This window comes from Bufo bufo, chromosome 3 (genome assembly GCF_905171765.1).
Source record: "Bufo bufo chromosome 3, aBufBuf1.1, whole genome shotgun sequence".
In the NCBI taxonomy this organism is placed as follows: Eukaryota; Metazoa; Chordata; class Amphibia; order Anura; family Bufonidae; genus Bufo; species Bufo bufo.
The window spans coordinates 321250589-321265003 of record NC_053391.1 but is presented as its reverse complement, the minus strand read 5'-3'; the positions used below and the strand labels follow the sequence as shown (position 1 = coordinate 321265003).

The window sequence follows — 14415 nt, the reverse complement described above, 5'->3', positions numbered from 1 at the left end:
AGAAGGGATTCAAGAGGCAGAAACAATGGATAGATGGGCCCTTAGCAGTGGTGTGCCAAGGGAGGCGGCGGGGGTTTTGGTTCCGCAACGGGTGCCCGCTGTCAGGGGGGGTGCCAGGGCCCAGAATCAATGAGCGCTTCCATCAATACAAATAGAAGCGCTCATTGCTGGATCGCCGGGAGCTGCGGTCCTTTCACTCAGGTCCCTGCGCTTCTTTTCTACCGCAATGAATGGTGAAGCAGGGAATCTGTCTAAGCTCCTCCCACACAGTGCTGCAGAGCGATCTGTGTCTGTAGGGGAGAGAGGACTGTGAGCTTCAGGAACGGGACAAGGTGAGTAGTTTGTGTTTTTTTGTTTGTTTGTTTTTTAACAAAGCAGTCACAGAGGGCATTTCTACCATGGAGGAGGCACAGAGGGCATTTCTACCATGGAGGGGGCACAGAGAGCATTTCTACCACGAAGGGGGCACAGAGGGCATACTACTACAAAGGGGGCACAGAGGGCATCATTACTACAAAGGGGGCACAGAGGGCATCATTACTACAAAGGGAGCACAGAGGGCAATGCTACTACAAAGGGGCACAGAGGGCATTACTACTATTAGGGGGGCACAGAGGGCATTATTACTACAAAGGTGACACAGGGGGTAATACTACTACAAAGGGGGCACAGAGGGCAATACTACTACAAAGGGGGCACAGAGGGCAATACTACTACAAAGGGGGCACAGAGGGCATTACTACTATTAGGGGGTCGCAATGGGCATTTCTACAATGGAGAGGGCACAGAGGGCATTACTACTACAAAGGGGAAACAACGGAAGAAAATGGAGCCAAAAATGCCAAATGATAGATGGTAAAAATATAGACTTTTATTATGTAACAAAGCACAAGTAAAAATGCACAAGTAAAAATGCAATTACATGCATATGATGCCAGGAGACAAGGGACAAAAAAGGAACAGGGAAGGAAAAAACAGCGCCACCCTGGGAGGGACACACTGGTCAAAAATACGTGAATATAAAGGATCAGATAGGGATGTGTATGGTATAATAACCTACCCTAAGATCACATACATATACATGGTAAATGGTGAGTCACTAATCAACTGCAGAAAAACCCAAAATTGATAATAATGATGATAAATAAAGACAAGCAGCTATGAGAATAGCCGCACTGAATGCAAACCAGAGGTCAGTGAGCATCCAAGGGAAGGAAAAAATGTAAAAGGGGTAAACATGCAGGAGGGACTCACCAAAAGAAGACCAGAAGTGTAACAACCAGGATGGCGCTACCCCAACGTGCGTTTCGGCGTGCCTTCGTCAGGGGGTCACAGAGGGCAATACTACTACAAAGGGTCACAGAGGGCATTACTACTATGAAGGGGGCACAATGGGCATTACTACTATGAAGGGGGCACAGAGGGCATTACTACTGTGAAGGGGGCACAGAGGGAATTACTCCTGTGAAGGGGTTGGCGTAACTGTTATGGGGCACTGAGTGGGCATTATTACTGGGCAAAATGGGCATTACTACTGTGAAGAGGCACAGAGGGCATTACTACTGTTATGGGAGCACAGTGAGGGCATAACTACTCTAAAGTGGCACAGGGAGGGCATTACAACTGTGCAGGGGGCACAGATAGGGCACTACTGCTGTGAAAGCAGCACAGAGAGGGCATACCTACTGTGCGGGAGGCACAATGATGGAATAACTACTGTGAAGGGGGCACAATAAAGGGATAAGTACTTTAAGGGGGCACAATGTGAGCATAACTACTGTGAAAGTTATACAGTGAGGGCATAAATACTATGAGGGGGCACTGTGTGGGCATAACTACCGTGAGGGGGCACAATATGGGCATAAATACCGTGAGGGGGCACATATCTGGACAAAACTACTGTGAAGGTTCTACAATGAGGGCAATACTACTGTGAGGGGGTACAATTTTTTTAAAGAATTGAGGGCGGGTGCCAGAGAAAGGACCGCCCCAGGTGCCAAACACCCTAGGCACGCCACTGGCCCTAAGGGTGAATTTAATGTGATTAAAATTGAATAAAAACCGCAAGGGAAAACGGCATGCTGCTTTTAGTGCAATTGCAGCTTTTACAGGTGAAACATAAAAACGGAAACTGCATCGAAAACCATAGCAAAAACGGATTAGGTTGTTTAAGCATTATTTTTCTAATGTGGCTTCATTCACACCCAAATGCACTGTCCAAATACACTGGCCAGAAGACACTGGAAATTAGAATGATGTCATATATGTGTCACATGTAATGGGAATCCGCCACTGTGGCTGCCAATGGCAGCATGATGTTGCAAGTAAAGCCGAGGCATATGGCTTGATTACTCGGTGACGGTGACTATAGTAGCTAAACACTTTTTCTCATATACATTTTTAACATGTGTAAGACAGCCACAATGTTGTACCCATGCACTACTAGCTGGCATGATGCCATGTGTCTTCTCTAAATGTGCCGCAACCCGGGAGGAGCAGAGGATGGAAGTGGTAGTGGCTCTGGCTGCAACAGTTATTCACATAAATCACAATGGCAGACATCAATGCTCCCTAGGGGCAGGCATTGACAGGAGGGTGTACCCTTTCTTCCTTTGGGGCACACCCTGATGTTAGGGCTCCTGCCTGGGGGTAGTTGGAGTGCCTTTGGTGTTAAGTGTCTGGTACAGGTGCAAGGCAGGAGATGTAGGTACTGTGGCCAGCGGTAGGTACTGAAGTAAGCAACCAGGCTAGTTGTAGAATAGACAAGTCTCTCTTTACTACAGTGCAGAATGGGAGTTGTAATACACCCAATGGTATCAAACAGTTCCAAACAATTAACAGTTCAAATCTTCCCCAATAGCTGATATGAACTATGATGGGGGTTGTAGTACTCCTCACTGCCTTTACAAAGACTCTCTCTACAGAAAAATGTTGATGAAGTAGAAGATGGAAATTGACAAAAGAAGTCCTAAACACTCCTGCACAAGTATGCATTTTCTAATTACAATAATAGACCACAAATATGCCAGAAAGATCCAGATGCAGATCTATCCACTTTCATTTTGGGCTGACCTCAACTTGTGAAAACAAAACTCCACCACAAAAGGCTAGCATATAAATGAACTTACCCTTCCAACCTCCACTAGTTTGGTAATCATCACTATACTTGAGCAGTGTTCTTGCCAAACCATCCTCCAGAAGTCATAGATCATGTCCTGTTTTGGACCTGTACATCAGTTATTTAGACAAAAATTGATGCATTACTAGAACAAATAATTCACATTTTACCTTCTCTTTTTATAAAGCTTAATGCCATTTAAAACCTGAAAATTCAGCTTTGAAAGCAGTCAAGTAGAATCTTATACCCCCTTAATCTGACTGCAAGGTTGGGATATCTGTCTGGATGTAAAACAGTTACCTCTGATTTTTTTGTGTTGTTGTTGTTGTTGTGCAACAAATCAATTTTAAAATAGCAGTTTGTTAGTATGTTCTAGCTGGAGCAAAGTTATTTATTACCCATTATAGTAACCCACTGCCTCTTGCCACTGTCCCTAAAATGCTTTTTAACTGGATATTTTACACCGATTTTGTACATGCTAGAGCTTATAAACAACATAACTCAAGGTTTAGAAGCTACAGGCAAATAACTATGACTGATAAGTGCATTTATCACAGATGTCTTAAAGGATTCTCTAGGTAAATAAAATTGATGGACTATCCTTAGGGTAGGCCATCAATATTAGATTGGAGGAGGTTTGAGCTCCATTCCTCTTCATTGTTTACCAGACACAGCTCCAGCAGTGGTGTATTGTAGGAGTGGTCGTGCCTGGTATTGCAATTCTGAGCAGCTCAGTCTCATTCAGGAAAATGAAATGGGGCTAAGCTGCAATTCCAGGTACAGACACTACAAAAAGCATGGAACTGTGCATGGGAAATATGGGTTTCAAGGTCCCTTCAATCAATTGATCACTGGGGGTGCTGAGAGTCAGACCTTCAGCAATCTGATTTGTTGGCCTATCCTGATAATTAAAAGTGATTGGTCAGCACCCAGGGATATGATGAGGTGCTCATTGGTATTTCCTCCCATGTAAATGTATAAGAATTAGTGATGTCCGGTTCATGAACGAATCGTTCATTTGAATCGATTCAGTTCAGTGAACCGGAGGAGTCGATTCATTTGAATGATCCGATCCGTTTGAAACGGCTCTTCTCAGTCCCAGCAGACAGACAATGAATGCAGACGCTCAGCTTACCACCTAAGGCCTCTTTCACACTTGCGTTGTCCGGATCCGGCGTGTACTCCACTTGCCGGAATTACACGCCGGATCCGGAAAAACGCAAGTTTACTGAAAGCATTTGAAGACGGAGCCGTCTTCCAAATGCGTTCAGTGTTACTATGGCACCCAGGACGCTATTAAAGTCCTGGTTGCCATAGTAGGAGCGGGGAGCGGGGGAGCAGTATACTTACAGTCCGTGCGGCTCCCGGGGCGCTCCAGAATGACGTCAGAGCGCCCCATGTGCATGGATGACGTGTCCATGTGATCACATGATCCATGCGCGTGGGGCGCCCTGACGTCACTCTGGAGCGCCCGGGGAGCCGCACGGACGGTAAGTATGCTGCTCCCCCGCTCCCCGCTACACTTTACCATGGCTGCCAGGACTTTAGCGTCCCGGCAGCCATGGTAACCACTCTGAAAAAGCTAAATGTCGGCTCCGGCAATGCGCCGAAACGACGTTTAGCTTAAGGCCGGATCCGGATCAATGCCTTTCAATGGGCATTAATTCCGGATCCGGCCTTGCGGCAAGTGTTCCGGATTTTTGGCCGGAGCAAAAAGCGCAGCATGCTGCGGTATTTTCTCCGGCCAAAAAACGTTCCGTTCCGGAACTGAAGACATCCTGATGCATCCTGAACGGATTTCACTCCATTCAGAATGCATGGGGATAATCCTGATCAGGATTCTTCCGGCATAGAGCCTCGACGACGGAACTCTATGCCGGAAGACAAGAACGCAAGTGTGAAAGAGCCCTAACGCTGGCAGCAGGAGCCTGAGGGAGGGACTGGGAGGAGTCAGTAATATGATCTTAGAGTGGAAGCTGCTTCTGCCAGCCCCTCCCCTCCCCGCCCACCAACGAATCACCGACCAGAGCTGAGGGGGCGAGGCAAGCACAGCACAGTCTAGCAGCTCTGACTCGACTCCTCTCTGAGTAGTACAGGGTCAGGGAGTCTAAATGAATCGAATGAGTCACAAGATTCTAAAGATCCGACTCAGTTAGAGACTCATTCGATTCATTGAGTTGAAAGAGCCGTGAGTCAGACTGCAGAACAGGTTACACTGAGGCTGTCGGCTCTCGGCTGCAGCAGTGATAAGATTAAGGGCTCATTCAGACGGCCGTATGCTGTCCGCAAAAATACTGAATGCTATCCGTTTTTTTGCGGATCCGCAAAAAAACGGATCTGCAAGAAAACGGATAGCATTCAGTATTTTTGCGGACCCATAGACTTCAATGGGGCCATGTCCTGATTTTCACGGACAAGTATAGGACATGTTTCATTTTTTTTGCGGATCCGCAAAAAAACGGATAGCATTCAGTATTTTTGCGGACAGCATACGGCCGTCTGAATGAGCCCTAAGGGACAGACAGGAGCAGAGAGATAAGAGAAGGGACAGATGACACAGTTTAGATTACAGGTTGAATTAACCCTTTAGGATCAAATTGGCTTCTCAGGAGATATATATGACATATAGGCATCTCATTCAGTAGCTATATAAATAACTAAGGGTGGGTTCACAACCCACCCTTAGTTATATAGCTACTGAATGAGATGCCTATATGTCATATATATCTCCTGAGAAGCCAATTTGATTCTAAAGGGTTAATTTAATTCAACCTGTAATCTAAACTGTGTCATCTGTCCCTTCTCTTATCTCTCTGCTCCTGTCTGTCCCTTAATCTTATCACTGCTGCAGCCGAGAGCCGACAGCCTCTACCTGTTCTACAGTCTGACTCACGGCTCTTTCAACTCAATGAATCGAATGAGTCTCTAACTGAGTCGGATCTTTAGAATCTTGTGACTCATTCGATTCATTTAGACTCCCTGACCCTGTACTAGTATTTAGAGAGGAGTCGAGTCAGAGCTGCTAGACTGTGCTGTGCTTGCCTTGCCCCCTCAGCTCTGGTCGGTGATTGGTTGGTGGGCGGGGAGGGGAGGGGCTGGCACTTGCGAGACTGTACTACTAAGAGGACTCTAGTCAGAGCTGCTACTGTGCTTGCCCCGCCCCCTCAGCGCTGGTCGGTGATTGGTTGGTGGGCGGGGAGGGGAGGGGCTGGCACTTGCGAGTCAGCTCTCAGCAGTCTGACTCACCAAGTGAACCGAAGATCCGATTCATGAATCGGTTCATTTGAATGAGCCGATTCAAATGAACCGATTCACCTAAAAGATTCGAACTTCCCATCACTAATAAGAATACCACGGCACCTGTAAATGATTCTTAAATATGTCTTTGTTTTATTAAAGGCACTCCATAACAGATAACATTATAGGCTGACAGTGTTTCGGTCTAACCATGGACCTTGTTCATGGCCATGACCTTGTTTGGTTAGACTGAAACTCTAGTGTCGGCCTATAAATTTGTCTGTAATGGAGTGCCTTTAATAAAACAAAGACTTATTTAAGCATCATTTACAAGTGTTATAGTATACTTATACATATCCTAAAACAGTGGTCCCTAAGGATACAATATTTTCAACATACAATGGTCTTTTCTGACCCATCGCAAGTTGAAACTAGACTCAACATACAATGCCTCAGACTCAGATCCAACCAATCAAGGCCACTTCTCTGGTAAAATAGCTGTATTATTGCTAGTTATCAGCTATTCCTGACTGTTATATGTAAGGATCTACCTTAGTTATCTGCTTATTTTTCTTAAATCTTCATTTTGTCTTATCTTGGATAACATTTTGGGGCAACTACTCAAGTTAAAATAGTTTCAACATACAATGGTCGTCCTGGAACCAATTAATATTGTAACTTGAGGGTCCACTGCAATAGTTCATGGATTTGTTTGAGCTGGGAACCACTTTAACTGACTTGAAATTACTGACATACAGTCCTGATCAAAAGTTTAAGACCACTTGAAAAATGGCAAAAAAATCATATTTTACATTGTTGGATCTTAACAAGGTTCCAAGTAAAGCTTCAACATTCAACAAGAAGAAATTAGAGTGAGACAAAACATTTTTTGAGCATTTAATTAATTGAAAATAACGATTAAACTGAAACAGGCTGTTTTTCAGCTGATCCAAATTTTAGGACCACATGCCTTTAAAAGGCCAAATCTATGCAAAGATGTGGATTCAATGTCATTTTCTGTCAGGTAGTCACACGTTGTGATGGCAAAGGCAAAAAAACTCTCCCTTTTTGAACGTGGTCGGGTTGTTGAACTGCATAAGCAGGGTCTCTCACAGCGCGCCATCGCTGCTGAGGTGGGACGCAGTAAGACAGTCATTTGGAATTTCTTAAATGATCCTGAGGGTTATGGAACAAAAAAGTCAAGTGGGAGACCCAAAAAGATTTCATCAGCACTGAGCCGGAGGATCCAATTGGCTGTCCGTCAAGACACTGGACGATCCTCGACCCAAATTAAGGCCCTTACTGGTGCTGACTGCAGCCCCATAACCATCAGACGGCATCTGAGACTGAATGGCTTCAAAAACAAAAAACGTCTTCAAAGACCTCGTCTCCTTGAAAGCCACAGAACTGCTCGTTTGGACTTTGCAAGAGAGCACCAAACATGGGACAGTCAAAGGTGGAAGAAAGTTTTATTCTCTGATGAGAAAAAAATGTAACCTTGATGGTGCTGATGGTTTCCAACGTTACTGGCATGACAAGCAGATCCCACCTGAGATGTTTTCTATGCGCCACAGTGGTGGGGGCGCCATAATGGTCTGGGGTGCTTTTTCCTTCAGTGGAACAATGGAGCTTCAGGAAGTGCAGGGGCATCAAACGGCCTCTGGCTATGTCCAGATGTTGCAGAGAGCATTCCTCATTACTGAGGGCCCTCGTCTGTGTGGTAACGACTGGGTTTTTCAACAGGACAACGCTACAGTACACAATGCCCGCAGGACAAGGGACTTCTTCCAGGAGAATAACATCACTATTTTGGCTCATCCTGCGTGTTCCCCGATCTAAATCCAATTGAAAACCTTTGGGGATGGATGGCAAGGGAAGTTTACAAAAATGGACAACAGTACCAGACAGTAGATGGCCTTCGTGCGGCCGTCTTCACCACTTGAAGAAATGTTTCCACTCACCTCATGGAAACGCTTGCATCAAGCATGTCGAAACGCATTTTTGAAGTGATAAACAATAACGGCGGAGCTATTCATTACTGAGTTCATGTTTGGAAGTTGGATTTCTGTTTTGGGGGGGTTTAGTTTTTTTTGGAGGTGTGGTCCTAAACTTTTGATCAGCTGAAAAACAGCCTGTTTCAGTTTATTCGTTGCTTTCATTAAATTGAATGCTCAAAAAATGTTTTGTCTCACTCCCATTTCTTCTTGTTGCATGTTGAAGCTCTACTTGGAACCTTGTTAAGATCCAGCCATGCTAAATATGATTTTTTGCCATTTTTGAAGTGGTCTTAAACTTTTGATCAGGACTGTATAATCATCCCAAATGTAAATAAATGTCCAGTTTAGGCCTCATGCACACAACCGTTCCTATTTTTTGCGGTCCGCAAACCTGCAAAAAACGGAAGCCGCCCGTGTGCCTTTGGCAATTTGCAGAACGGAACGGGCAGCCCATTGTAGACATGCCTATTCTTGTCCGCAAAACAGACAAGAATAGGACATGCTATATTTTTTTTGCGGAGCCTCTGAACGGAGAAACGGATGCGGACAGCACACAGAGTGCTGTCCGCATCTTTTGCGGCCCCATTGAAGTGAATGGGTCCACATCCGAGCCGCAAAAACTGCGGCTCAGATACGGACCATAACTACGGTCGTGTGCATGAGGCCTTAATCAGATAATGTTGTTTAGAAAAGCCCATCAATTTCACAAATAATTCTCCTCACATATTCCCAAGTTTGAATAAGTAATCCATTTTTTGATTATAATATTTAAAAACTGATTGCCCCATTTTAATATAAAGTTAATGGGGGAAATCTATTATTCCCCCACACCAGTTTTCTGGAGTAAAAAAAAAGTTGCAAACCATGTGTTTGTTTGTTTTTTAATGTTATAGATTTCGTTTTGGAGCACAACCTGCTGGAGGATGTGCCAAATCTAGTACGAGACCTGTGCCTTGGCATAAATTAGGCGCATCCACTGGCTGCACTGGGGAAATCAAGACTGACAAAGAAAATGCCAGTCTTGATAAATGTCCCCCAATACGTTTTCACATCTGCTCCTGTTACTGCAGGTGTTCAGGGACAGCAGCTAAATAAAGATATTAATGTGGCAATTAAATTGTTTATTAGATTACAATTATAGAATTGTCACACATATAAAACTGGTGACTGTCTGATCTAAACTAACAAAAGATTAGCATAACCGACTTTGGATGGTAATATTAGAAGGGGAATCCATGGGTCCCTTGTGAAAAACAAGCTTCCAGCACCCAAAGTTCAAGTGACTTAACTATCCTGGTTCACTATTTAGTAGATTGGACTGGAGATCGGGATGCAGACCCCTGTGTTATGTGAACATTATTATAATGGTCAGTGTTTTTAGAGGTTAAAATAAGCCCCCTGTTCCGCAGAAGATTCAGGTCTCATACCAAATCCACCATGTTATTATTAACAGGCCACTGTCTCCCACACCGAGGAAGCCAGTGGGTGGCTATCTCGTGATCCTCTGTAACCCCTTAGTTTACAAATTGTACGTACGCTAATCTTCTGACCTATTTATTAATGAGTTAAGCGGCCAGAAGCGATTATAACTGTGGTTAAATTTTGGCTTGTCCACTGATCACTATATTTATGGTATATACAGTATTTAAAGTCATAATTTAGCTAGGTGATTCTAAAAAAAAAGAATGGTTTGTGTGAACCTGGCATTACTGAGGCATCTTACTTTTTCCTTAAATGACAAGGTGCGTGAAATCAAGTGATTAAGTGCTGTTCCTAGTGACCCACTCACCTTGTGTAGCAATAAAGTGGTTCGATCTGTGATAACCCTACAAATAAAAAGAAAAAAGATTTAAACGTATCGCTAGTGATATTGTATGGTTAACATTCCCAACATGCATTATGGTACTTTCACACTAGCGTTATTCTTTTCCGGCGCTGAGTTCTGTCCTAGGGGATCAATACCGGAAAAAACTGATCATTTTTATCCTAATGCATTCTGAATGGAGAGCAATCCGTTCAGGATGCATCAGGATGTCTTCAGTTCAGTCACTGTACGGTTTTTGGATGGGCAGCATGCTTCGGTATTTTTTCCATCCAAAATTCCGGAACACTTGCTGGAATGCTGGATCTGGCATTATTTTCCATTGAAATGCATTAATGCCGAATCCGGCCCCAAATGTTCCGGAAAAACGAATCCGGTTTTGCGGTCTGCACATGCGCAGACCTTTAAAAATTTTAAAAAGATAAATACCGGATCTGTTTTTTCCGGGTGACAACCGGAGAGACGGATCTGGTATTGCAATGCATTTGTGAGACGGATCCACATCCGGATCCGTCTACAAATGCTGTCCGTTTGCATACAGATTGCCAGATCCGAAAGGCGGTTCCGGCGACGGAACTGCCTGCCAGAATCCAGCAGCGCAAGTGTGAAAGTACCCTTAGACAAGCACTCTAATCCACAAAGAGGAGAAGTGACACAGGATTAGGGAAGACAGACAAATGGTGTGTGCATCAATTAACTCTCAAACCATCAACCTTTAAAAGAACATAAACACATTCCAGGAACAAGACTGAAGAAAAGAATGTAAGAAATGAGGAAATTATGGATGATATGAGAAGCAGGTTGGAAACCATTTCTGAGAGAAATCTTCTCAAGAAGAGCTCCTTGTGTTTGCAGGCAGTGGTTGAAAAAACATATCATAAAACTAAACTGAAAGCTATGGGAAAGGAGATCTCAAAGATTTGAGAATCTTAGATTACCAGCCTTCGACAGAAACATGTATTTTCATGGAAGGGTGACTAAATATGATGCACAGAGCAAGATTAGAAAGAGAAAAGGTATAACTAGTATGGAAGAAGGGGTAAGGATAAGGATGTGTGAGGAACATAATATACAGTGGGCCAAAAGAATAGAATAAGGCAAGTAAATAGACAGAGGGTGACCAAGAATATAGCTGAGAAGTTCCAAGATTTGTGGGAAGCAGCTTAAATCAATATTAGAATGTATACATTTCTGGAAAGAGAAGATACTTTCAAAAGATAAGAGAGTTTTTATCCTTTACTCTTTATCCCAGGGCAGTAAAGCACCTGGTTATGGGAGATGGAGAATAGGATCACAAGCTTGATACTCACTTCTCTGTTTATCCGGATCTACCGGTGATCCCAAAGACAGAAAGACAGTGAAAAGGGGCACAGATGTCAAGGGGAAAAAAGTGGAAAGAGGAAAGAAGAAACAAATAGATAAAATGATGGGATGATGTTTGGGAATATTGGAAGGGGAGCAGAGATAAACATAAATATTTCAATGAGAAACAAATAGAGCATTGGAAAGGTTGATCGGGAGAACAAAAAAGTTACAAGTGGATGGAACAGATCAGTGTGAGATCAGTAACATAAAAGATCGGATAGGATGAAGAAATGCAGAAGATAGAGAAAAGGCAGCAGAGAAAAGAAAGGATAAAGATGTATTAGCAGAAACAAAAAGACAGGCAGCATAGTACTACTAAGAGTTTCAAGGGGTTTTCCCACTAAAGACATTCATGGCATATTGATTGGATATACCGTAAATGTCCAATCAGTGGGAGCCTAGCCAGTGTCATGTTCATTTCTCATTCATTAGTATGGATTGGAATCCAGTACTGCATCTGTTCATAGGAGCAACATGGAGATCAGATCCAGACTGATCAGACTAAGATATATCCAATCATAATGCCGCAAATGGGAAAACTCCAATGACCACTTTACAAAACAGTAATTAGAAGCAATCAGCTAAAAAACAAGCAATGAGCATATGATTGGTGGGGGTTTGACAGCTTTGGACCCCCATCAATCATGGAGTCCTGAGTTTTCCCCAAATTAATGCAGTGTTCAAGCATGCATTCTGCTAACCCATTCTTTCTCGATGGACCAGCTGGAGGTAGGCGGGCTCTGTACTCCGCTATCTCCATCACATAGAATGAATGGAGCAGCAGCGCACATCCTCAACCAGACCTCGATTCATTTGGGGAACTCAAGACTCTAGTTCTCGTGTTCCAGTAATTTGACCCTCATAAATCAGATACTTATTCCCTATACTGTGGGTAGGGGATACGCTTATATCTTGGAATAACCCCTTTAATGCCCTTAGCGCTTCCGTTTCAGAAGTACCTAAGGGGTGTATATGTCTGAGTTTTTGTAAAGATATATAAATGGAAATATCAAATTCTATGTAAGAAAAGAGTGTATGTATGTGTGTGTGTGTATATATATATATATATATATATATATATATACACTGCCTGTCCCAAAAAAAAGTCGCCACCTGGATTTAACTAAGCAAATAGGTATGAGCCTCCTATTGGAAAATTACTGCATGGGCGATTATCTTTCAGCTGGCAACAAGTTATTTAACCCCAACTGGTGCAATGAGTTGCTCCTTATTTCTTAAACAGCACATCTCGTGGTCGTGGAAAAGATGTTAGTCTGTTTGGGAAGGGTCAAATCATTGGCATGCATCAAGCAGAAAAAAACATCTAAGGAGATTGCATAAACTAATAAAATTGGGTTAAGAACTGTCCAAACGCATTATTAAAAACTGGAAGGATAGTGGGGACCCATCGTATTCGAGGAAGAAATGTGTATTTGAGGAAAAAATCCTGAATGATCATGATCGGCGATCACTTAAACGTTTGGTGAAATCAAATAAAAGAAAAATAACAGTAGAACTCAGGGCTATGTTTAATAGTGAAAATAAGAGCATTTTCACACGCATAATGTGAAGGGAACTCAAGAGATTGGGACTGAACAGCTGTGTAGTCGTAAGAAAACCACTAATCAGTGAGGCAAACCAGAAAAAAGGGCTTCAATTTGCTAGAGAGCATAAAGATTGGACTCTGGAGCAATGGAAGAAGGTCATGTGGTCTGATGAGTCCAGATTTACCCTGTTCCAGAGTGATGGGCGCATCAGGGTAAGAAGAGAGGCAGATGAAGTGATGCACCCATCATGCCTAGTGCCTACTGTACAAGCCTGTGGGGACAGTGCTATGATCTGGGGTTGCTGCAGTTGGTCAGGTCTAGGTTCAGCAACAGTATGTGCTCCAAGAATGAGGTCAGCTAACTTCCTGAACATACTGAATGACCAGGTATTCCATCAATGGATTTTTTCTTCCCTGATGGCACGGGCATATTCCAAGATGACAATACCAGGATTCATCGGGCTCAAATTGTGAAAGAGTGGTTCAGGGAGCATGAGACATCATTTTTACACATGGATTGGCCACCACAGAGTCCAGACCTTAACCCCATTGAGAATTTTTGGGATGTGCTGGAGAAGGCTTTGCGTAGCAGTCAGACTCTACCATTATCAATGCAAGATCTTGGTGAAAAATTAATGCAACACTGGATGGAAATAAATCTTGTGACATTGCAGAAGCTTATCGAAACAATGCCACAGTGAATGCGTGCCATAATCAAAGCTAAAGGCAGTCCAACTAAATATTTTTGGTAGCGACTTTTTTTTGGGACGGGCAGTGTGTATATATATATATATATATATATATATATATATATTGGAACAAGAAAAGAAGAAAAAACCCTTGGTAGCCTATTCATGCTAAGCACTGCAGAAAAAGCAGGTCCAGTCAGGTGAAAAGCAAACAAGAACTGGGTAAAACATACTTTACTTGCAGAAAGTCTTGTACGACCTGACAAACACAATGATGTTGTTCTTCACTGCTTAATCAGAACTGCAGCAGATGTAATGAACTTGTTAGGCTACTTTCACACCTGCGTTCAGTGCGGATCTGTCTGGTATCTGCACAGACTGATCCGCACCTATAATGCAAACGCTGGTATCCGTTCAGTACTGATCCGTCTGCATTACTATGTAAAAAAAAAGTCTAAGTCTAAGTGTAGGTCAAACGGATCCGTCCTGACTTACATTGAAAGTCAATGGGGGACGGATCCGTTTACAATCTTGAAACGGATCTCACAGGCGGACCCAGAAACGGCAGTGTGAAAGTAGCCTTAAGCTGATCTTGCGCCATATCAGGAAAGAAATGCAATGCAAAATAGTGATGCACTGCA

General features: G+C 43.3%; 1 protein-coding gene across 1 annotated transcript in view; it reads right to left on the bottom strand.

Annotated features, from left to right (window-relative positions):
• The window catches only part of PTPRU (protein tyrosine phosphatase receptor type U), a 144491-nt gene that overhangs the window by 23478 nt on the left and 106598 nt on the right, over positions 1-14415 (bottom strand). The window contains exons 19-20 of the mRNA XM_040424364.1: positions 10142-10178; positions 3129-3226 (exon numbers count right to left, since the gene is read on the bottom strand). Coding sequence (XP_040280298.1) covers positions 3129-3226; positions 10142-10178 — 135 coding nt within the window. The remainder of the gene's footprint in view (positions 1-3128; positions 3227-10141; positions 10179-14415) is intronic.